A 24714-nucleotide genomic window follows, 5' to 3' on the forward strand; every position below is an offset into this window, starting at 1 on the left:
CCCTGATAAGGTCATATTTAATATAAATAGGCCTACAGTATCATATGCCTTCAGTAGAAACTCATAATGCATAGTGAAACTATTGGGTATAAAACATTACAAATTGTGAGTTACAAACTTGTAATGGATGATTGTTCGGTTATTTCAAATAACAAAATATATATTGCAATGCCCTATGCCCATTCATTCTTCTCTTTCATACTCTCAATTAGACAGATCAATTCATGGTATATTGAATAGGGCTACATCTCAACTTTCTTCGTAAAGGATGATAATAAGAGAGGGGGACATTACAGCATCCTCAGCCTCTGTTACGACCGTATTTTCCGCTAGGCAGCGCTTGTATGATGGAGGCGTGAACAGCGACAAAGAGGCGAGGGAGATACAGTGAACGTGCATCTGATGAGGATTAAAAAAAGCCTGCAAGCGCTAGTGTGACTCAGTGGGTTGGTCTGAAGGAGAATACATGGATGGACTGCACAATGCGACTGGGAAATACACCCACAGATGCCAGTGAATGCGTTCTCTATTGGATGGTTGGAGGCTGGCTGTATTGATCAGTTGATACTAGTCTGGAGATTAATTGGCGAGAGGGTCGCAGACGGTTCCACCAGAATCATGCAGTGTTGGCAGCAGCCGACATGAATGACAAATAAAGGAGATATTCGCGATATTCGAGCGAACAACACAAGCACCAAGCGCAGAGGATTGTGTAGACATCTATCGGACTTGAATCAAGCCACGCATAACGTCGCCTCGGATCCGATGGACCTCCCTCGCCGTTGTTAGAAAACACGCAAACGGACTACAAAATCAAACATTGGTGAATTTGGTGAATGTAATAGATTGAAGTGTTAAAGCGTTTATTTTGTCAGGCGAGACCTGAAAAACTTCCACAATGGCTCTGGTCATGGAGCCTGTGAGCAAGTGGAGTTCGAGTCAAGTGGTGGACTGGATGAAAGGTACGCCACGGTTTTAAGATAGATGTACATTAGTTGTTGGCAACCAACCTGCACACAAAATGCAGTGAAATATATATTCTCTTGACTCAAGTATAACGGCACTAAATGCGCCCACTCCGATCAATAAACAGTGCGAGGCTAGAGCCATCACTGGGGATTGGGGAAAACAAAAACACCTGCTGAACCTCAGTATATGTAGTCAATTATATAATGGCAACATACTGATATTTTATTATATTATATTATTATATTCTATGTGGTATCTCTATACCACAAATGGAATGACATTTTCAGTAGAAATGTGGGGTGTGGAATTGGCAGTGATATAGATTTGGACCTGAGAGAATCTCAAAGCACTGGAGGATGAGTTGGTTCAGTTGGTTCAGTTCAGTTGGTTCAGTACAGTCTTTGCCTTTTAAATGGCCGATCAGAAGGGTCTGAATATTTCCATTATGGGATTAATGATCTACTGAAATTAAGGCATTGGGATGAATTTGACTCTGAAGTGAAAAAAGTATTTTTAGTAATGTAGACCTGTAGGTATTTGAAGTGTATTATGTTAGACACTAATATATGTAAAATGACTTTAATTTCTGTGGAGGTTAGTTATAGGGAATGTAAAAGATGGATTTTGTAGAGAATATATTACTAATAGCTATTACATTCCTCTGGAGGGGATCAAGTGCATATGCTAAATATATTGATTATTTATTAACTACATCCCAAAATATTATTTCACCTCTGCAATACAGCGTGTGATAATGCAGTAATAATTATATCTTAAATGAAGACGAGAAGACAGATGATTCTTACAGTATGTGGTGCTAGTTCAGGGGATTCATATGAGAGATGTAGTGTGTGTGAGGTCATGGATCAAGGCTGGAGGTAGGCCCATGTTGTTTTGGAGAGATGCTTAACCAGATGGTGGTAATTCCCCATGTGTTGCTGAGCCACTGTGGATTGATGGAACAGCAGTTGATAAGGCTATCTTTAACACACACACACATGCGCCTGCATGCACACACGCACGCACGCACGCACGCACGCACACACACACACACACACACACACACACACACACACACACACACACTTTCCATTTGAGAGAGAGAATACAGTGCCTTGCGAAAGTATTCAGGCCCCCTTGAACTTTGCGACCTTTTGCCACATTTCAGGCTTCAAACATAAAGATATAAAACTGTATTTTTGTGAAGAATCAACAACAAGTGGGACACAATCATGAAGTGGAACGACATTTATTGGATATTTCAAACTTTTTTAACAAATCAAAAACTGAAAAATTGGGCGTGCAGAATTATTCAGCCCCTTTACTTTCAGTGCAGCAAACTCTCTCCAGAAGTTCAGTGAGGATCTCTGAATGATCCAATGTTGACCTAAATGACTAATGATGATAAATACAATCCACCTGTGTGTAATCAAGTCTCCGTATAAATGCACCTGCACTGTGATAGTCTCAGAGGTCCGTTAAAAGCGCAGAGAGCATCATGAAGAACAAGGAACACACCAGGCAGGTCCGAGATACTGTTGTGAAGAAGTTTAAAGCCGGATTTGGATACAAAAAGATTTCCCAAGCTTTAAACATCCCAAGGAGCACTGTGCAAGCGATAATATTGAAATGGAAGGAGTATCAGACCACTGCAAATCTACCAAGACCTGGCCGCCCCTCTAAACTTTCAGCTCATACAAGGAGAAGACTGATCAGAGATGCAGCCAAGAGGCCCATGATCACTCTGGATGAACTGCAGATATCTACAGCTGAGGTGGGAGACTCTGTCCATAGGACAACAATCAGTCGTATATTGCACAAATCTGGCATTTATGGAAGAGTGGCAAGAAGAAAGCCATTTCTTAAAGATATCCATAAAAAGTGTTGTTTAAAGTTTGCCACAAGCCACCTGGGAGACACACCAAACATGTGGAAGAAGGTGCTCTGGTCAGATGAAACCAAAATGTAACTTTTTGGCAACAATGCAAAACGTTATGTTTGGCGTAAAAGCAACACAGCTCATCACCCTGAACACACCATCCCCACTGTCAAACATGGTGGTGGCAGCATCATGGTTTGGGCCTGCTTTTCTTCAGCAGGGACAGGGAAGATGGTTAAAATTGATGGGAAGATGGGATGGAGCCAAATACAGGACCATTCTGGAAGAAAACCTGATGGAGTCTGCAAAAGACCTGAGACTGGGACGGAGATTTGTCTTCCAACAAGACAATGATCCAAAACATAAAGCAAAATCTACAATGGAATGGTTCAAAAATAAACATATCCAGGTGTTAGAATGGCCAAGTCAAAGTCCAGACCTGAATCCAATCGAGAATCTGTGGAAAGAACTGAAAACTGCTGTTCACAAATGCTCTCCATCCAACCTCACTGAGCTCGAGCTGTTTTGCAAGGAGGAATGGGAAAAAATTTCAGTCTCTCAATGTGCAAAACTGATAGAGACATACCCCAAGCGACTTACAGCTGTAATCGCAGCAAAAGGTGGCGCTACAAAGTATTAACTTAAGGGGGCTGAATAATTTTGCACGCCCAATTTTTCAGTTTTTGATTTGTTAAAAAAGTTTGAAATATCCAATAAATGTCGTTCCACTTCATGATTGTGTCCCGCTTGTTGTTGATTCTTCACAAAAAAATACAGTTTTATAACTTTATGTTTGAAGCCTGAAATGTGGCAAAAGGTCGCAAAGTTCAAGGGGGCCGAATACTTTCGCAAGGCAATGTATGTTTTCTGTTCATTCTATGGTTATTGTTTCCATAGATTGTGTGTTACTGTCATGTGTTTCATGTGTATCTCATGCCTGTGTACCTCTGTGTAGATATGTATCATTATTACTGTGTAATGTGTTGGTGGTCTGTGCTGAGCAGGGTACTCATGTGGATGAGTATACCCTCGCAGTGATGCTCAAACTAATGTGTTAATTTACTTATTCATGCCTCCACACTGCCTCAACACACGCTCATTCACAGACGCAGTCACGCTCCAAACATACACAGGAGCTTGGCTGGCTGGCTGAGTCAGACTGGCTACTGGGATTAGACACAAAGCAGTTTACAGGTTCTGTAAAACAGTACATATTAGTCTAGGTGTCTGTGTGTGTGTGCATGTGTGTGTGTGAGAGATAGCTTTTGCTTGGAAAGACTAGTGGAACAGGAGGATTATAGGGATGTAATGGAAGAGTAAGTGGGAATGGCAGAGGAGAGAGTAAAATGATAATAATGAGGAGATTCAGAGCTGATGGAGAGAAGAGAAAGAGATTGTATATTGGAAGAGATGGAGAGGAGATGAGGAAGGGAAGACATTTCAGAGGGAGGGCCCTATGGTAGCCGAGCCACATCTGATGACTAGAGCTGAGACAGGTTCTAGGCGCAAAGCCTATAGTAATGTTGATGTAAAGTGAGGGATGGAGGAATGGAGGGAGCCACAGTCACAGAGAGAATGAAAGGAAATGGAGTTTGTGTAATCTTGTCTCAGATCCATTCTTATACTCCCAGTCCCAAGGGCCCACAGCATCTCCGTCTCATCATTACCATTCAGAGGTTCCATTATTAGCATACAGCTCAGTGATGTCCTGAGGCCATATAGGAGCACCCAGTGGCCTTCCCATAGTGCCACTCTCTGCATCCTCCGGTGTTTCCTGTGTCCAAGCCTCTCTACTCCATCAGCACCGACAAAGGCCTCTCCACAGAGAATACCCCTCCACTTACGGAAAATATATGGAGCCTTTAAATTAAGGGCGAACTGTGCTTATTTAGACATATATTGCAGTTTAAACAGCTGCAAATACTTGGTTCATGTTCAAGCTAAGTGTTTTATGAAAAGAGAAACAGTTTCATAAATTATAAATTATTTTCACACAAAACACCTGCCATACATTTGTGCAAAAGGCGATTAGTAAGATGATCATGGAGCTAGGCTAAGCTCTAATGCACTGTCCAAGTAGAATCATGTTGAAAAAGACCAATCTCCTCACTTAGGTTGCATAGCATGCATATTTGATGTTTGAATATTATGAGCCATATGTTGGGTATGGGAGTGTATGTATAGCCTAGAGTATGTGTGTGCACATTTACACCATGTTTCTCTGGTTAGAGTGTGTTTATCGTCTTCATTTATTTTTTATTTTACTAGGCAAGCCAGTTAAGAACAAATTCTTATTTACAATGACTGCCTACCCGGGCCAAACCCTAACCTGACAAGACTGGACCAATTGTGCACCACCCTAAAGGATTCCCAATCACTGCCAGTTGTGATACAGCCTGGAATCAAACCAGGGTCTGTAGTGACACCTCTAGCCCTGAGATGCAGTGCCTTAGTCCACTGCGCCACTCGGGAGCAGGTGAGCAATTAGGGTTAAGTGCCTTGCTCAAGGGCACATCAAAATATTCCCCCCCTAGTCAGCTCAGGGATTCAAACCAAGCTCGTGGATTCGAACCAGCAACCTTTCGATTACTAGTTACAACGCTCTTAACCGCCCTGTCAAACTTTATGTCTGTGTGTTTTGATCTGAATGGCTGGCACCCTGCCCATGTCTCTTGACAGTGATAAAATATGTAGATTAACATAGTGCCCCTCCCCTAGAAAGCCAACTCAATAATGTATCCCAACACTAAACAGAATTTACTCACCTCAGCCTCAATTACTAGTGGATTAATAGTCTCTTAATCAGATCTCTCATTTCATCTCTCTCTGTGTCTCTTTGTGTGCTCTTCCCAGTCTGGGTGGCTGTCTGTCTCCTCCATTGATCTCATCACAAAAATAGCTCTGTTTGTTAATTAACAGGAGGCCAGGCCCGTTGATTAAGGGGGGATTTCTGGGGTAAAGCTATAGGCTAGTTTGTTATGGAGGGGTTGCTCTGCCCATTTAGATGGACGAAGCCCATCTCTGAATTGAGGTGTGATATAGATGTTTAAAGAACAAATACGTGTTTGTCCTTTAGAATGGATTATCTGTGTGTTTATATATGTTATCTGGAGAGAGCATTCATACTTTAGACAATGCCCCTGCTTGTTTTGGTGGGTTGAAGTTTAGAGGTTTTATTTCTATATCCATGACGTTTCAATTTCATGTTTACTTACAGTATTGTCATCTTGCAGCAGACTCTACTCCAAACCCCACTGCATGGTTTCTATAGCAACATGGACATTTTTTCATTGACAAGTGGGTCTCCATTAACTTGGTAAAGAGGTGGATTTGTTAAGCCCTTAAATTGTGTACAACGCCATGGAGCTCTCTTCTTGCAGCTTCTCCATCATTTAGCTGCCAGCTGAACTTGAGCTGAATCCTTCATTAGGTCTAGGCCTAAGAAGACATTGAGATTAAATCAAAAGGAGGAGATGAGGGCTCCACAGCCTTCTTTGTGGGAGGCTGACCAAGGGAGGAGAAAGGATAGAAAGAGTGTGGGAGAGTGGATGAGGGAGAGATGAAGAAACACTGAGATAGAGAGATGAGGGAAATGGAGCTGCTGTGCTCTGGACCAAAACACAGACAGCCTGACTGGTTCTGCTTCCTCTCCAGTTCCTTCTTGTCTGTTGTATGTAAAGGTGTGTATGAGTGTGTTTACATGGATGTTTGTGTGTTTATATGTTTATCTGTATTTTAGCCAATGTAAGGAATACATGGCTTCCATGACTAGGTGACCGTTAATTAACATAACACATTTACCATCCCCTGGCTTCCACACATAGCCTACAAGCCATTTTATAAAGTCTAATAAATCCATGTAATATAGCCTACACCTTCACAATAAACACACTATTTATTTTAGACAGGTCTAAAGAAGCATGACATGAAGAAAATGTAGTCTATTTCAGAAGAACAGAATAGCATACTCTTGAGTTGTCCTTATGTTAGGTCCTGATCTGGCTATGACAAATAGCTGTGGGCAACACTAGTTCATTTAGCAGACAAGATTTGCTTATAATTCAATGGCATTATTTTATAGTATGAAGAATACAAATTAACAAAGTGCGCATAAGCGGCTATTCTGTGCTGAGCGGTTAACAAAGAAATAGGTACTCCTATATTCTTCATTTGGAGTTATTGTAACTTTAGTTGTTCTACAAACGTTGGGCTATACGTTTTGATATTTAATACGTTGTAAGGCTACATGATGAGATTCTAATGATGATTTGAAAAAAAGTATCTTGAAAGGCATGAGCTCTGCTTTGTTTTTTGCGCAGGCTGTACACACTCCAATAGTCTTCCATTCACAATTTGACAAGCACTTGATAATGCCTCGATTTTCACGGCGGCATCTCCTTTGTGGCCGTAATGCACCCTAAACAAATCCATGCCTTTTGCGGCCCGGAGTGATGTGTTGTGCGGTTCTCCCTGAGAGTGCTGCACAATCCGAAGCGTCTCTCACTCGCATGGCTCTCCGTCACCTGATCGGGTCTTTCTCACAGGCTACAAGTCAGACACATCCGGGACGCAACTGCGCGCGTCCTTATCCAATTCCGAAGTGCATATTGAAGATATTGGAAGAACTGTTCACAATTACTTTTCGTCAGCCAACAAGATGAGTAGGTCTAACGAAGAGCGAAACCAATACCCTATGTGTCACGTTCACTATCTTCAAACTCCCTGTCATAAATGAGCCAAGGCGCAGCGTGCATGTAGTTCCACATCTTTAATAAAGTGAAACCTTCACAAACAAAACAACAACAGGTAAACAGAAACCGAACGTGACTCAACTGTGAAGCACACAACCACACACAGAAAATAAATAATTACCCACAACATTAGGTGGGGAAAAGGCTGCCTAAGTATGATTCCCAATCAGAGACAAGGATAGACAGCTGCCTCTGATTGGGAACCACACGCAGCCAAAAACAAAGAAATAGAAAACATAGAATGCCCACCAGAATCACACCCTGACCTAAACAAATAGAGAAATAAAAAGGCTCTCTAAGGTCAGGGCGTGACACTATGTCAATCTACTATCCTCCATAGTACAAAAGTCGACCTATTATATTCTGTTTCTGTTTGAGAAATAAATATTCTAAACATAGTATGGGACAGTTGTGGGATGCAATAGATCACAAATTATTTGAGATTCTTCAAATAGCCACCCTTTGCCTTGATGGCAACTTTGCACACTCTTGGCATTCTCTCAACCAGCTTCATGAGGTAGTCACCTAGAATGCATTTCAATTAACAGATGTGTCTTTTTAAAAGTTAATTTGTAAAATGTATTTCCTTCTTAATGCGTTTGAGTGAGCCAATCAGTTGTGTTGTGACAATGTAGGGGTGGTATACAGAAGATAGCCCTATTTGGTAAAAGACCAAGTCCGTATTATGGCAAAAACAGATCAAATAAGCAAAGAGTAACGACAGTCCATCATTACTTTAAGACATGACGTTCAGTCAATAAGGCTCATTTCAAGAACTTTGAAAGTTTCTGTGCAGTCGCAAAAACCATAAAGCTCTATGATAAAACAGGCTCTCATGAGGACCACCACAGGAAAGGAAGACCCACAGTTACCTCTCCTGCAAAGGATAAGTTCCTTAGAGTTACCAGCCTCAGAAATTACAACCCAAATAAATACTTCACAAAGTTCAAGTAACATACACATCTCAACATCCACTGTCCAGAGGAGACTGTGTGAATCAGGCCTTCATGGTCAAATTGCTGCAAAGAAACCATTACTGAAGGACACCAATTAGAATAATAGACTTGCTTGTGCCAAGAAACATGAATAATGGACATTAGACCGGTGGAAATTTGTCATTTGGTCAAGAGTCCAAATGGTAGATTTTTGGTTCCAACCGCTGTGTCTTTGTGAGATGCGGTGTTGGTGAACGGATGATCTCCGCACGTGTGTTTCCCATCGTAAAGCATGGAAGAGGAGGTGTTATGGTGTGGGGGTGCTTTGCTGGTGACACTGTCTGTGACTTATTTTGAATTCAAGGCACACTTAACCAGCATGATGTGTGTGTGTGTGTGTGTGTGTGTGTGTGTGTGTGTGTGTGTGTGTGTGTGTGTGTGTGTGTGTGTGTGTGTGTGTGTGTGTGTGTGTGTTTGTTTGTGTGTGTGTGTGTGTATATCTGTAAGCAGTGTGTGTCAGTGCTGGAGAAATTGTGTGTCAGTGTTGAGTCCACATTTAGATAGACACTGACTGATGGTATTTGTACAGCTGTGAATTAAAGCTTTCAGAGAGGATCACTGAGATGGTGCCATCTCTGTTTTTGTATGCCAGGGGGATGGGAGGATCAATTTGAAAAGCTCCTCTATTCCTCCCCCAGGGATGAAAGGATGGAAGAATGGAAGGATGATTCTGTGTGTCAATTGGGTTTAATGTGGGACTAAATGTTTACTCTTTGACAGGCCTCTGTCAACTGTTGGTTATGAGTGGGCTGTCAACTGTTGGTTGTGAGTGGGCTGTATGTGTGTAGTAAATGCTGTGAGTGTTTGAATATGTCATGGTCTTAATAAATATATGATGTGTGTCAGTTCTGTTAATAATAGGAGGAAGGTTGTATGTAATGGTATGCGAAGGGGGAAAGGGTTGATTGTGTGTGGGTTGTATGTACCATTGTAATTTGTTGGACATCCGTGGAGGTCTGTGTAACGTGGGTGATTAAAGCCTGCCTATGGCTGGCTAAGGCTGTGTATGTATGTCTATGGCTGGCTAAGGCTGTGTATGTATGTCTGTTCAGCTGTGCCCAGAACAGCACTATGTTCAGCTCTGCCACGTGTGTTCATCTTTGAGATCTCTGTGTGTCAGTTAGTATTAAACCAAGCACTGGCACACACTCAAAGGCTACAGTTTCAAAGCCCAGAAATGAGAGATGCGGAGACACTCACACACACACAGACGCACGTACGTACGCACGCACGCACACACTCACATGCAGATGCATGCACACACACACTCACACACAGACGCACACACACACTTAGAGGGAGAGAGTGAAAGAGAGGAAAGTGAGAAAGAGAGAGAGAGAGAGAGAGCGAGAGAGAGAGAGCGAGAGAGAGAGAGAGAAGATGAAGTGATTGAGTCACTGTAAACCCCTCAGGACTGCAGAGCTGAACTGATAAGAGGGAGTTTCTTCACACAGCCCTGACCAGATAACATAACATCTTCACACACAATATTTAGACTGATGTCTGGAAGGGACTGAGGTTGTTGGGGCTTACATCTGAAACACACTGCCTGCGTAGGCCTTAGTTGGTCATAATAACCTGGAAGGATGGATGGATGGAGTTGATACAAAGACTATAGTAACTTGAATAATATTATATTGTTTCTCAAAGTTATATGCTATTACAGTTCCTTACCAGAAATATTTTTCAATGAAACATCAAGTCATGTATATGAGGTAGTAGCAGACAGGAGCAAAGAGGAGTGAGCCAGAACAAATTCATTTATCAAATTAATATTTCCCTTTGTAATTAGTCTTCACAGCGTCATCTCGTCTCCTCTCTCTCCAGGGCTGGATGACTGTCTGCAGCAGTACATTAAGACGTTTGAGAGGGAGAAGGTGGGGGGAGATCAGCTGCTTCGTATCACTCACCAGGAGCTGGAGGACCTGGGAGTGTCCCGTATCGGACACCAGGAGCTCATCCTGGAGGCTGTGGATCTACTCTGTGCTCTGGTGAGTAGTCATGAAGGAGTCAGGGGGCGCTGGTCAGGGGTTAGGGCAGAGTTAGAGCCTATCCTAGAGGCTGTGGACCTACTCTGTGCTCTGGTGAGTAGTTGTGAAGGAGTCAGGGTGCTGGTCAGGGGTTAGGGCTAGCTAGAGTTAGAGCTTATCCTAGAGGCTGTGGACCTACTCTGTGCTCTGGTGAGTATTCATGATGGAGTCAGGGGGTGCTGGTCAGGGGTTAGGGCTAGCTAGAGTTAGAGCTTATCCTAGAGGCTGTGCCCTGGTGAGTCCTCCATCCCCTTCATTCAGTCATGTATTCCTCTCTAGAGTCACCACCAGGCTGTGTGGAGTCATGAATCATACAGAGAATCTATGATTTAAACAGAGATTCAATGACTCATCCAGAGGATCCATGAACCCCCCAAAGAGTGTGAATCAAGTCAGAAAATCAGAGAACCATCCAGAGACTCACCAACTGAAGTAGCTTTTTAGTCCAAGCCTAGGCGTAATCTGTGTCTGGGAAGTCAGGTTTTGGTGTTTAATCTGTTTTGCTTTTAATTTTTTGGACATAGTGAAGACCCCTTTTATAGAGGTCAGACAGGCAGCTGGTGGGGATAGTGCTTAACTGTAAGAGTCTTTACAGCTTAGGAGTACAGTGCTAGGATATGTCGAAGCATTTTTGCTCTTGACAGCATTTCAGACTCTTGTTCAATCTTATACGTTTTATTTTGCCTGACGTCTGTGTCAATTTTAGGACATATCATTTTATTATCCCCTTTAGGTTTCATTTTCTTTCTGATTATTGATAATTATTAGTTGCCACCTTCACAGCTGGCTAAACTTCGGATTTAGGCTGATAGTGTTTTGTTAGACCAGGTAATTACCCTGTTTGTCAGTTCACTTCCACTGGTCCTTGTGTATGCTGGAGGGGTAGTCACTCACTGTAATTGATTCCAGAGAAAATAAACACACACATATACTGTACAATCACACCACCCCACACACAGACGCAAAACAATACACATCAGCTTCTAGGGTGGTTTGGGTGGGTGTGACACGTGGATGATAGAGAGTGATGACCAAGAGAATAGAACAGATAGAGAGAAAGAGGGGGAGAGAGAGGAAGAAAGAGAGGATAGAGAGTGCAAGCAGAGATTGAGTGGGTGAGATTAATGGGACTAAAGGGAAACGAGTGACGCGTAAAGAGGAGGTGGGATGGAGAGTGGGAAGGAGTGATGTAGAGAGAGAGGAGGGGACGGAGAGTTAGGAGACCGAGGTCACAGATGTTATCTGAAGCCCACTCATCCTCCATAGTCATATGGGTAAGCCTCGCCTTCACTCCCAAAGCCCCTTATGTAACTGGGATTTGGTTAAATCAGTCCGTCAGGCATGCTGTATTAAATATGATTACTCATCGGCCAGCCCCCATCCAAGAAACCCTGGTGTTGCGACTTTACTTTCATCTGATGACTGTTATTTATCTAATCAACTAACTATGTAACAATTAACTAATTAGGATTTGAGGCACCACGAGAGCGGTTCTTTAAAGAGTAACCATCTCCCAAATGAAACCCTTAAGGTCTTTACCTATCACATACATAAATAATCAACTTATTAATCATAACCCCGTATCATATCATCATTCTGAACAGTCATAACCTCCTTGCATCTGCAAAAACCTGGGCCTTACTTATGATTCAGTACTACACAAATTGATGTAATTATTTATTTACTAGCTAACTAAATGGTAACACAGGATAAACATACACAATACATTAGAAACAGGTCCCTAGCGACTGACAACAATATGGCTGCTTGCTACAAAAGACATGGAGGGGGTGAGAAAGAGAGACAGAGACACTTAACGTTGGTCAATTTAGAAACTACTCTCACAGTAATCATATACTTTGCACACGAACCACCGCCCGCTTGGAGTAAGAAATCATGAATGTATTTACGTGAAAATGCCTTGGTTCGGCGTGTATCTCTTCTAACCGGGCCGCATTGGAAAGGGGGTTGGACCTTTTCACGGCACGCTTCTAAGGCTCTGATTTCCAAAAGGGTTTTCTCTGTTGCTCTCCTCTGCTTGTCGTCCGGTATCTGGTGACTTGTCGTTTAGTCCACAAGTTCATTTTCCTTCCATTCGCTCTGGTAGAAGCTTCTTTGAAGATAGGCTAGCCAAGCCGTGTTGATGGTTCCCAATGGAGTAATGGGAGTAGCATACCACGATGGCTTGTAAAGAGTAGTAGAGTGGTCCCACTTAAGTTCACTTTTCTAGATACATTACTTAGGACAGCTAGCAGTGATTGTCCGGAAGGTAACTTCATCGTCTCTTCCTCGTGTTAAGATTCAGAGCTCAAACCACTTTAAACGTGAGTTCATTCAAAAGGGGCGGTTCCGTCAGGCTGACACGCTCTCTGACCTCACTCAAGGAGGCGGTGACTACTTACTGTGCACAGTTATAGAAACAATTTTTTCTTACAGTTTCTAAAATCACAACCCGCTCTTAGCAAAAATACTTTCATTATTTTTCATATAGCATACACAAGGCAGAGAATGGAAACTTCATTCATGTAGTGTGTATAATTTTCAAGTTACAGTATTTCCTTTATAACATTCTAACAAATGACATTAGTGTTCTTTTAGGTCGCCTCTGTCCATTCCCAACGTTCAATGTTAGAAAAATTGTTCCAGTAGTTACTTTTGTACGTGTTAGAGTTTCGGCTAGAAAAGTCTTTCCTTGGGTGAATTTGGAGAGGGATGTCTGAGTGTTCTGTCCTTGATTTACAACAGGACGTGAGGTGTTAACCCCCACTTACAGGTGAGAGGGGGTCTGCTTTAAGTTATTTATTGCAAAGCTGATCTGACCTATTTGGATCCTCACAGGACAGTCATGCCACTGGCATGACAGAAGCCCACAAACCTCCACGTACATAGGGGGCATTGTGGGTAGTGCATAATGAGTGTTCTGGTTTCCCCACACATGCGAGGTGACAGCTGGAGGGAGAGTGGGGGTGTGTCTGATGGATCGCTGGTTCTGTTAGATCCTCACATGTTTGTCACACAGCGAGGCAGGCGTAAGCAGGCGGGCAGGAATCCCTATGAGCCCCTGCCAGTACGACTGACTTTTTATTTACCATACTTTTAATCCCTGTACTTTCACTGCCTGCATGGAAAGAAACGTCACAGTGAATTATTTGTTTATGCCACAATCACTTCCTTTGAACGACAGTGTGAACAGTGCTTACGCACAAGGGAGTTTAGGGAGCGTTTTTATAATTACCGTAGACTTGTTTATCTCAACAACATTATCATACAGTATATTTACAGCTCTTGGGGAAGGTTATACCTAATACGTTTTTTTGCACTATTTGTTAGAGCCTGTAAGTAAGCATTTCACTGTAAGGTCTACTACACCTGTTGTATTCGGAGCACGTGACAAATAAACGTTGATTTGATTTGAGTAGCCTTTCATTTTCTCTTTTAGTTGCCTTCACATGTACAGGATGTGACTCACTGGTTAGTGTGCACTCATTCTTCACACACTATAGTGAAGATCTCCTTTGGTGAAATGCACCTGTGGCAGTCGACTTCCTGTAATTGTGTATAATATTGGCTGTGACATTGCTTTTGTTTTTTTGGAATTTATATCTACAGGGTAAAACCACTTGAGACCCATTGAGACACACCATCACCTCTTTCTGAGGGTTCTGTAGAAACATAAAATAACAGAAAGCATCAACAATCCCATGTAAATTATAACGACAACAAGAATCGACCAAAACAAAAAAAATCATGTTCCCTCTCCTCTCTCTCTTTCTCACACAGAACTACGGTTTGGAGACAGAGAATCTGAAGACTCTATCCCATAAGCTTAATGCCTCAGCCAAGAACCTGCAGAACTTCATCACAGGGCGGCGTCGCAGTGGTCACTATGACGGCCGTGCCGCCCGCAAGCTGCCCAATGACTTCCTCACCTCTGTGGTGGACCTCATCGCTGCAGCCAAGAGCCTGCTGGCATGGCTGGATAGGTGAGATTTGCAATGAGCTACAGTACACACACAATCACACGCATACATGCTCAGGCACACTATTCTACCCAGACTAGTTTCATAGGTTGCTTTTCAAATCACACACTTCTCTATGTAGTGCACTACTTTTGCCTCAACCCATAGGGTGTGTCATGTCTCTGAATTCTTTAATATGACATGACATTAAATCATGCAACAAAAATGTACTCTTTAATAACCTGGGGCACCACCTCCCGGGTGGCGCAGTGGTTAAGGGCGCTGTACTGCAGCGCCAGCTGTGCCATCAGAGTCCCTGGGTTCGCGCCCAGGCTCTGTCGTAACCTGCCGCGACCGGGAGGTCCGTGGGGCGACGCACAATTGGCCTAGCGTCGTCCAGGTTAGGGAGGGATTGGTCGGTAGGGATCTCCTTGTCTCATCGCGCACCAGCGACTCCTGTGACGGGCCGGGCGCAGTGCGCGCTAGCCAAGGTTGCCAGGTGCACGGTGTAGCCTCCGACACATTGGTGCGGTTGGCTTCCGGGTTGGATGCGCACTGTGTTAAGAAGCAGTACGGCTGGTTGGGTTGTGTATCGGAGGACGCATGACATTCAACCTTCGTCTCTCCCGAGCCCGTACGGGAGTTGTAGCAATGAGACAAGATAGTAGCTACTACAACAATTGGATACCACGAAATTGGGGAGAAAAAGGGGTAAAATAAAAAATAATTAAAAAAAATATTTTAAAAAATAACCTGGGGCACCACGGAAGTGTTAGTTTATATAGTTAGTTAGTTAGTTAGTATAGTTTGTTAGTTTATATAGTAATTATTCTTGACCTAATATCAGTCTTATCTGAACCTCGTAAAATTATTGGTTATCTGCACGAACCCAGCCTTTACTTATGAACCATCCATACACAAATTGGCTCAATTATTTACTTACTAACTAATTCAACAATTACAGAATGTACAATACATAATAACATTAAACAGTAAATTCCGTCCCTAGTGGACTGAACAAAAACAGTTTGGTTATAACATGATAGATTCAGAGAGAAGAGAAGGGGGTTTTGGAAGGAAGACTAAGGAACATGAGTCTTTATTGGACCTGGAAAGCTATTCTCACATAAGTACATATGCCACTAACCATAGCTCATTGGGAAAAGCGATGCATTGTATTTACGTGAAGCTGGCTTCGATAGTTGAGCTGGTGAGGCTCTGGTTTGCACAGTCGATGTTGCCATTGTCCTTTGTAGATTCTTCCGGGTCGTCGTGTGAGAGGTTAATCTCACTCTGGAGTTTTGTCTACGTCAGTCAGTGTTCTCGTATTAGATTTGCTACCTTTCCAGCTACAGTCTGTTAGGTTGTCATTTAGGACTCACTTCTTGAGTGATCAATAGAGTAGTGATACTGGACGGGCAGGCAGGTATGGGCAGCGATCGGTTGAAGAGCATGCATTTAGTTTTACTTGCATTTAAGAGCAGTTGGAGACCACTGATGGAGTGGTGTATGGCATTGAAGCTCGTCTGGAGGTTAGTTAACGCAGCGATAAAAGAAGGGCCAGAAATATACAGAATGGTGATGTCTGCGTAGAGGTGGATCAGAGAATCACCTGCAGCAAGAGCGACATCATTGATGTATACAGAGAAGACACTGCATTGTTGGTTATGGGCTTGTAAGTAAGCAATTCATTATAAAGTCTACACATGTTGTATTTTGAGCATGTGACAAATAACATTTGATTTGATTTTGACCACTCAAACATGACTAAGTTGATGTCCTTACATAATTTCCATTAGCAATCAGCTGACAAACAAAAGATGAGTAAGCTTTTATGTAAGTGTTGTTTTGAGAGGTTGGCCATGAGAGAGCGTGTCTGTTAGGTGCTGCTGTTTATCCTCCTCAGGTCCTCTGTGAGATGCTGCCAGACAGTGTGTGTGGGTGTGTGTATGTGTGTATGTGTGTATGTGTGTGTGTGTGTGTGTGTGTGTGTGTGTGTGTGTGTGTGTGTGTGTGTGTGTGTGTGTGTGTGTGTGTGTGTACGGGTGTGTACGGGTGTGTACGGGTGTGTACGGGTGTGTGGGTGGATGTATTAAGATATGCAGTAAACAAAAATGTATTTTTTCTGCATAACTAGTTTGATTCCCTCGACTTGCATTGCAATTTAAGAACTGAACAATTCCAGCGTCATATACTACACTGAACAAAAACATAAACGCAACATGTAAAGTGTTGGTCCTATCTTTTATGAGCTGAAATAAAATATCCCAGAAATGTTCCGTACGCACAAAAAGCTTATTTCTTTCAAATTTAGTTTACATCCCTGTTAGTGTGCATTTCTCCATTTCCAATATAAACCATCCACCTGACAGGTGTAAAATATCAAGAAGCTTATTAAACAGCATGATCATTACACAGGTGCACCTTGTGACATGGACAATAAAAGGCCGCTCTAAAATGTGCAGTTTTGTCACACAATAATGCCACAGATGTCTCATGTTTTCAGGGAGCTAACTGCAGGAATGTCCACCAGAGTTGTTGCCAGGGAATTTAATGTTTATTTCTCTACCATAAGCCACCTCCAACGTCTTTTTAGAGAGTGGCAGTACGATCAACCGTTGTGAATAGAGTCCCCCATGGCGGTGGCGGGGTTATGGTATGGGCAGGCATAAGCTACGGACAACGAACACAATTGCATTTTATCTATGGTAATTTGAATGCACAGAGATACCGTGACGAGATCCTAAGGCCCATTGTCGTGCCATTCATCTGCCGCCATCACCTCATGTTTCAGCATGTTGCAAAGATCTGTACACAATTTTTGAAAGCTGAAAATGTCCCAGTTCTGCATACTCACCAGGCATGTCACCCATTGAGCATGTTTGGGATGCTCTGGATTGACGTGTATGACAGTGTATTCCAGTTCCCGACAATAACCAGAAACTTCGCACAGCCATTGAAGAGGAGTGGGACAACATTCCACAGGCCAGAATAAACAGCCTGATCAACTCTATGCAAAGGAGATGTGTCGCGTTCCATGATGCAAATGATGGTCACACCAAATACTGACTGTTTTTCTAATCCATGCCCCTTCCTATTTTATTAAGGTATCTGTGACCAACAGATGCATATCTGTATTCCCAGTCATGTGAAATCCATAGATTAGGGCCTAATGAATTTCTTTCAATTGACTGATTTCCTTATATGAACTGTAACTCAGTAAAATCTTTGAAATTGTTGCATGTTGTGTTTATATTTTTGTTCAGTATATATTGGGACAGTGCATTTTTTTCTTCTTTTGGCTCTATACTCCAAAGGTTTGGATTTAAACTCAAACAATGACTATACGGTTAAAGTGCAAACTGTCAGCTTTAATTTGAGTGTATTTTCATCCATATCGGGTGAACCGTTCCTAAATTACAGCACTTTTTGTACATAGTCCCCACATTTTAGGACACCAAAGGTTTTGGGACAAATTTAATTACAGTATATGCGTATTCAAGTAATAAAAAGTTACGTTTTTGGTCCCATATTCATACCACGCAATGACTACATCAAGCTTCTGACTACAAATTTGTTTGATGCATTTGCTGTTTGTTTTGGTTGTTTCAGATTATTTTGTGCCCAATAGAAATAAATGGTAAATAATGTATTGTGTCACTTTTATTGTAAATAAGAATAGAATGTTTCTAAACACGTCTACATTAATGTGGATGCTACCATGATTACGGATAATCCTGAATTAATCCTGAATAATGATGAGTGAGAAAGTTACAGACGCACAAATATCATACCCTCAAGACATGCTAACCTCACAATTTTTTGGGGGGTATGATATTTGTGCATCTGTAACTTTCTCACTCATCATTCAGGATTATCCATAATTATGGTAGCATCCACATTAATGTAGAAATGTTTAGAAACATATTTGTTCTTAACTGACTTGCCTAGTTAAAGAAATGTAAATGAAAAAAAGAAGTGTGAATTTGTCCCAAAACATTTGGTCCCATAAAATGGGGGAACTATGCACTGAAAGTGCTGTAATTGATAAACGGTTCACACGATATGGATAAAAATACCCTCATATTAAAGTTAACAGTATGCACTTTTACATTGTTTTATTTAAAATCAAAACTTTTGGAGTATAGAGCCAAAATAAGAAAATAATTAGGGGGGGGCACTGTAGATGCCTGTCATTGTCATATATAATATGGCACACGATACACACTTCATACTCACCCACATGTATTGTCCAGTCAAAGGGATTAGAATGAAGAATGATCTAATGGTTAATTCCAGGTGCTACTTCTTTTTCAGGTCTCCGTTCGCAGCAGTGGCAGACTACTCCATGACAAGAAACAATGTGATTCAGCTGTGTCTAGAGCTCACCACGATTGTACAGCAGGTAAGCCATCAAACACAGTCCCATATACAGCTGTACCACGAGCTAGCATTACCACCGTTACTGTTTCCCAAAACTGGGTTATAAACAAACATTTCTCAAAGGCCTTTTTTCAATTAAGTTAGTCAACACAGGAGCTGTGTGCTCTGCTCTGCTATTGGAAATGACTATATGTGTCATCATGCCCATGGAGAGAGGACAGCCTCTGGCTACTCAAATGTAGCCTTACCTTTTGTAAAGAGCATGACGGTTTGCATGCCTACCATACAGTATGTGTGCACGCTGGGAGGATGTGTTTCTCTGTGTTGCTCTAATTCATACTGCGGGAACAGTGCTGAGGTGTTCCAATAGATATAAATAGGGGAAGGCTGGCACTGTGTAGAGGCATCCGTCTTCACTAGAGCAGGACATGATACTGTAGGGGAAGGGCTGCAGGGAGGGAGGGAGTGTTAGTTCAGCCCTGGGTCCTGCAGGGATTGGCACAAGGACAGGCAGGCACATACGAGAGGCAGTGGTGTTGGACGCACCCCCGCAGTCCACCCAAAAGCTCAAGACCCCCAGATAGCAAATGAACACATCATAAGCCATAGCAAAATGTTTAGAATTACAGGAACATAGCTTTAAAACTGCAACATTTTCTCTCAGCCTCATGGATTTATTTTAGGATAGCATAAGGTTAGCTATGAAACTGCACATTTTTCTCTCAGCCTCATGGCAAAATGTATAGAATTGCATGAGATTAATTAGGGGGGGGGGCTTGCTTAGACCTTGCAGGGGGCCTCGCGAAACGGTGCTATGCCACTTAGGAGAGGGTCTGGTTGAAGGCTCGGGAGGTGCTCCAAAAGAGCAGCAGGTATTGCAGCGGAGATTTCATCCGTGTGTGGCTGTCCTTAGAGTCTATCTGATGGAGTCTATCTGAGTCTATCTGATCGCCTGTAGAGAGAGAGAAGGAGTGGAGAGAGGTAGCGAGGGATGCAGGCCCCGTAAGGGCAGAGTGACTCACGGTGGACTGTTTGTGTGTGTGTGTGTGTGTGTGTGTGTGTGTTATAATTGGAATAATAATCACTTCTCTGACACATTGTCCTGTGGTAACCTCTGCCTCTCCATCTCCCTCTGTATTTCAGGACTGTTCTGTGTATGAGACCGAAAATAAGATTCTGCATGTGGTGAGTGGGCCCACTTATTTCAATTCCCTTCAACACATCCAAACAGAATTAGAATCCCCATAATTTAGTTACTGGCTGGCGACTCATCCCTAATCGATCTAAAATCACTGTTCACTCTTTTCCCCTTCGCACCCTCCTTCCCTTTTCCAGTGTAAGACTCTATCCGGAGTGTGTGATCACATCATCTCTCTGTCCTCTGACCCGATGGTGTCTCAGTCAGCCCATTTGGAGGTAGTTCAGCTGGCCAACATCAAGTCTACTGAGGGACTGGTAAGACTCCCCAATTACTCAGGCATACAGTACATACTAGGTATTGTGCCTTGTACTTATTTTCTCTCTCTCACACAAATACAAAACAGGCACTCTTTCTGGGTAATAGATCAATATTATGGGTAACTCTTATAACCAGTGCATTCGGACAGTATTCAGACTCCTTGACTTTTTCCACATTTTGTTATGTTACAGCCTTGTTGTAAAATGTATTACATTACTTTTTTCAATCTACACACAATACCCCATAACAAAGCTAAAACAGGTTTTTTATAAATGTTTGCAAATAAAAAAAAATACAAAAAACAGAAATACCTTATTTACATAAGTACTCAGACCCTTTGCTATGAGACTCGAAATTGAGCTCAGGTGCGTCCTGTTTGCATTGATCATCCTTGAGATGTTTCTACAACTTAATTGGAGTCGACCTGTGGTAAATTCAATTGATTGGACATGATTTGGAAAGTCACATAACGGTCTATATAAGGTCCCACAGTTGATACTGCATGTCAGAGCAAAAACCAAGCCATGAGGTTGAAGGAATTGTCCGTAGAGCTCCGAGACAGGATTGTGTCAAGGTACATATCTGGGGAAGGGTACCAACACATTTCTGCAGCATTGAAGGTCCCCAAGAACACAGTGGCCTTCATCATTCTTAAATGGAAGAAGTTTGGAACCACCAAGACTCTTCCTAGAGCTGGCCGCCTGGCCAAACTGAGCCATCAGGGGAGAAGGGCCTTGGCCAGGGAGGTGACCAAGAACCCAATGGCCACTCTGACAGAGCTCCAGAGTTCCTCTGTGGAGATGGGAGAACCTTCCAGAGGGACAACCATCTCTGCAGCACTCCACCAATCAGGCCTTTATTCCAGACGGAAGCCACACCTCAGTAAAAGGCACATGACAGCCCGCTTGGAGTTTGTCAAAAGGCACCTAAAGGACTCAGACCATGAGAAACAAGATTCTCAGGTCTGATGAAACCAAGATTGAACTCTTTGATCTGAATGCCAAGCGTCACATCTGGAGGAAACCTGGCATTATCCCTAAGGTGTAGCATGGTGGTGGCAGCATCATGCTGTGGAGATGTTTTTCAGCAGCATGGACTGGGAGACTAGTCAGGATCGAGGGAAAGATGAATGGAGCGAAGTACAGAGATCATTGATGAAAACCTGCTCCAGAGCACTGAGGACCTCAGACTGGGGCATAAATTCACCTTCCAACAGGACAATGACCCTAAGCACACAGCCAAGACGACACAGGAGGAATTTAACCTGATCGAACATCTCTGGAGAAACCTGAAAATAGCTGTGTAAATAGCTGTGAAAATAGCTGTGCCAACCTGACAGAGCTTGAGAGGATCTGCAGAGAAGAATGTGAGAAACTCCCCAAAAACAGGTATGCCAAGCTTGTAGCGTCATACCCAAGAAGAATTTAGGCTGTAATTGCTGCCAAAGGTGCTTCAACAAAGTACTGAGTAAAGAGTTAGAATATTTATGTAAATGTGATATTTCTGTTGTTTTTTTCAATTCTAAAAAGCTGTTTTTGCTTTGTTATTATGGAGTATTGTGTGTAGATTGATGGGGGGGGGGGGGGGGGACAATTTAATCAATTTTAGAATAAGGCTGTAAGGTAACACAATGTGGAAAAAGTGAAGGCGTCTGAATACTTTCCGAGTACACTGTATTTACTTAGTAGATTTCTCCTGTACTATATGTGGACATAAACTGTTATCTAAAACCTCCATGTTTGCTCTGACTTGCACTTAGATATGACTGTCCTGCTTGGGGCTGTAAGCTCCCACCCCCACACACAAACATATGCACAGGCCACACAGAGGGCCACAGAGCTTTTCACATACAGTACAGTCAACATAACCTGAACAGAGGAGTGGGCCGAATGGGACAAAAATAAACCTCTTACTCTCATCTCACTCACACTGAAATGCACTGAGTGTGTGTGTTTGTGTGTGTGTGTGTGTGTGTGTGTCTGTGTGTCTATTTGTTATGCACTTACAGCCCATCGAAGGGCAGGCTTGAGCATTTTAGTACGTTTGTCTGTTTGCCTCTACGATTGACAGGGACCGATTGAATATTTACGATATGGATTTATGGAGATGTTATATGTATCTTTTAAACTGAATTAATTTCTGTGTTTGTGTTTGTTATGTACTGTATATGGATGTATGAACTTGTCAGGATATGGCTGTAAGCTACCTCTCTCTGTCTCTCTATAGGGCATGTACATCAAATCCACATATGACGGCCTGCATGTCATCACTGGAACTACAGAGGGAGTGAGTAAATCTTCAAAATGCTCAGTCAGGGCTATGAATCCATTTGGCATGTAGATCATTCTCCTATGATACAGACGGAGAAGTGTCACAGTGAATCCCATTAATGACAGTGAACAGCATCAGGCCAATCTGTTTTTATAGCTGTGTGATGTGTCTTCCTCTCCATAAGTCTCTGGCTGACCGCTGTAAGAAAATCCACGCAGGCGATGAAGTCATCCAGGTCAATCATCAGACAGTGGTGCGTCTCTCTCTTTTCTTACCTTATATTATCTCTCTGCCCATCCCCTTTATCTTATTCTCATACGTCTACATACTGGTATATGACTACCCTATGATTACTACTATGCTTGTGTGAAAGGTCGCCCTATGTGTTTTTCATTGTGTGTTTGTGTGTGTGTTTGTTGGCGTGTGGCGCTAGGTGGGCTGGCAGTTGAAGAATTTGGTGAATTCTTTGCGCGGGGATCCCGGGGGTGTTATGCTGACTCTGAAGAAGCGCCCACAGAGTACACTCACATCCACCCCAGCACTACTGAAGAACATGAGATGGAAACCCTTAGCCCTGCAAGTATGACAATACTTTCAACCTCCACACAACTGATGAATGTGTTTGTTTTTTGTTGTTGTTTTTTTTCACCTTTATTTAACCAGGCAGGCTAGTTGAGAATAAGTTCTCATTTACAACTGCGACCGGGCCAAGATAAAGCAAAGCAGTTTGACACATACAACAACACAAAGTTACACATGGAACAAACAAACATACAGTCAATAATACAGTAGACAAAATATATATATACAGTGTGTGCAAATGAGGTAAGTTAAGGTAGGTAAGGCAATAAAATAGGCCATAGTGGCAAGGTAATTATGATATAGCAATTAAACACTTGAGTGATAGATGTGCAGAAGATGTATGTGCAAGTAGATATACTGGGGTGCAAAGGAGAAAAATAAATAAATACAGTATGGGGATGTGGTAGTTGGATCGGCTATTTACAGATGGGCTATGTGCAGGTGCAATGATCTGTGAGCTGCTCTGACAGCTGGTGCTTGAAGTTAGTGTGGGAGATAAGAGTCTCCAGCTTCAGTGATTTTTGCAGTTCGTTCCAGTCATTGGCAGCAGAGAACTGGAAGGAAAGGCGGCCAAAGGAGGAATTGGCTTTGGGTGTGACCAGTGAAATATACCTGCTGGAGCGCGTGCTGTGGGTGGGTGTTGCTATGGTGACCAGTGAGCTGAGATAAGGCGGGGCTTTACCTAGCAAAGACTTGTAGAGGACCTGGAGCCAGTGGGTTTGGCGACGAGTATGAAACGAGGGCCAGCCAACGAGAGCATACAGGTCGCAGTGGTGGGTAGTGTATGTGTGGCCGAATCAAAAAATAACACACTATTCCCTTTATAGTGCTTACATTATAGTATATATGGAATAGGGTGGCATTTAGTGAGAGGTGATTTATGTACGGTATACCTCTATCTTATCAGTAGATTCATGATGGTGTGTGAACTTTTGCATGTGCATAGTATGTGACTGTCTGTGCATTGTGTCGGTGAGTATGCAATCAGGAGAGTGAACTTGTATGTTGGTGGGTCTCGGTAAAGCAGGGAGTTTTTGTTACTGTGTCTGTCTGTGTGTCATATTCCACCGCAAAATGTTGTGTAATATAGGTGATATATCTGAACTGGTACATGGAGGAAGCGTGTGTGTGAGGGGCATATGTGACTTCATCCCTGCCCCCCCTCTGAGTCCCATGCTGGGCTAAGTGCTGTTTTCCTCCCTCCCCCTGGGGCCCTGACCAACTGGAGCGCATCAGAGCTCTGCCACCTCCTGACCCCGACCATCTTACCCACCTCCCCCTCACCTTTTCCTTTACCTCTTCTCTGCTACCTCTCTTCTCCTCTCCTTACCTTCCTCTCCCTCTTGTTTCATCATGCATCCAGATTCAGTTATTGTCTTATGCTTTGAATTTATAGTTCGTCAAATGCAAAGGATCAAATATATGTTCCATTCCCT

General features: G+C 42.7%; 1 protein-coding gene across 1 annotated transcript in view; it reads left to right on the top strand.

Annotated features, from left to right (window-relative positions):
- The first annotated feature begins 234 nt into the window (after window positions 1–234).
- Window positions 235–24714, top strand: part of LOC110536840 (connector enhancer of kinase suppressor of ras 2) — a 47739-nt gene continuing 23259 nt past the window's right edge. Inside the window, exons 1-9 of the mRNA XM_090192201.1 lie at window positions 235–962; window positions 10422–10585; window positions 14405–14607; window positions 18883–18988; window positions 20110–20151; window positions 20302–20421; window positions 22652–22711; window positions 22881–22949; window positions 23130–23276. Of these exons, the coding sequence (XP_090048327.1) occupies window positions 899–962; window positions 10422–10585; window positions 14405–14607; window positions 18883–18988; window positions 20110–20151; window positions 20302–20421; window positions 22652–22711; window positions 22881–22949; window positions 23130–23276 (975 nt within the window). The 5' untranslated portion in view covers window positions 235–898. The remainder of the gene's footprint in view (window positions 963–10421; window positions 10586–14404; window positions 14608–18882; window positions 18989–20109; window positions 20152–20301; window positions 20422–22651; window positions 22712–22880; window positions 22950–23129; window positions 23277–24714) is intronic.

Source organism: Oncorhynchus mykiss, chromosome 12 (genome assembly GCF_057628025.1).
Source record: "Oncorhynchus mykiss isolate SJ-2025 chromosome 12, ASM5762802v1, whole genome shotgun sequence".
Lineage (NCBI taxonomy): Eukaryota > Metazoa > Chordata > Actinopteri > Salmoniformes > Salmonidae > Oncorhynchus > Oncorhynchus mykiss.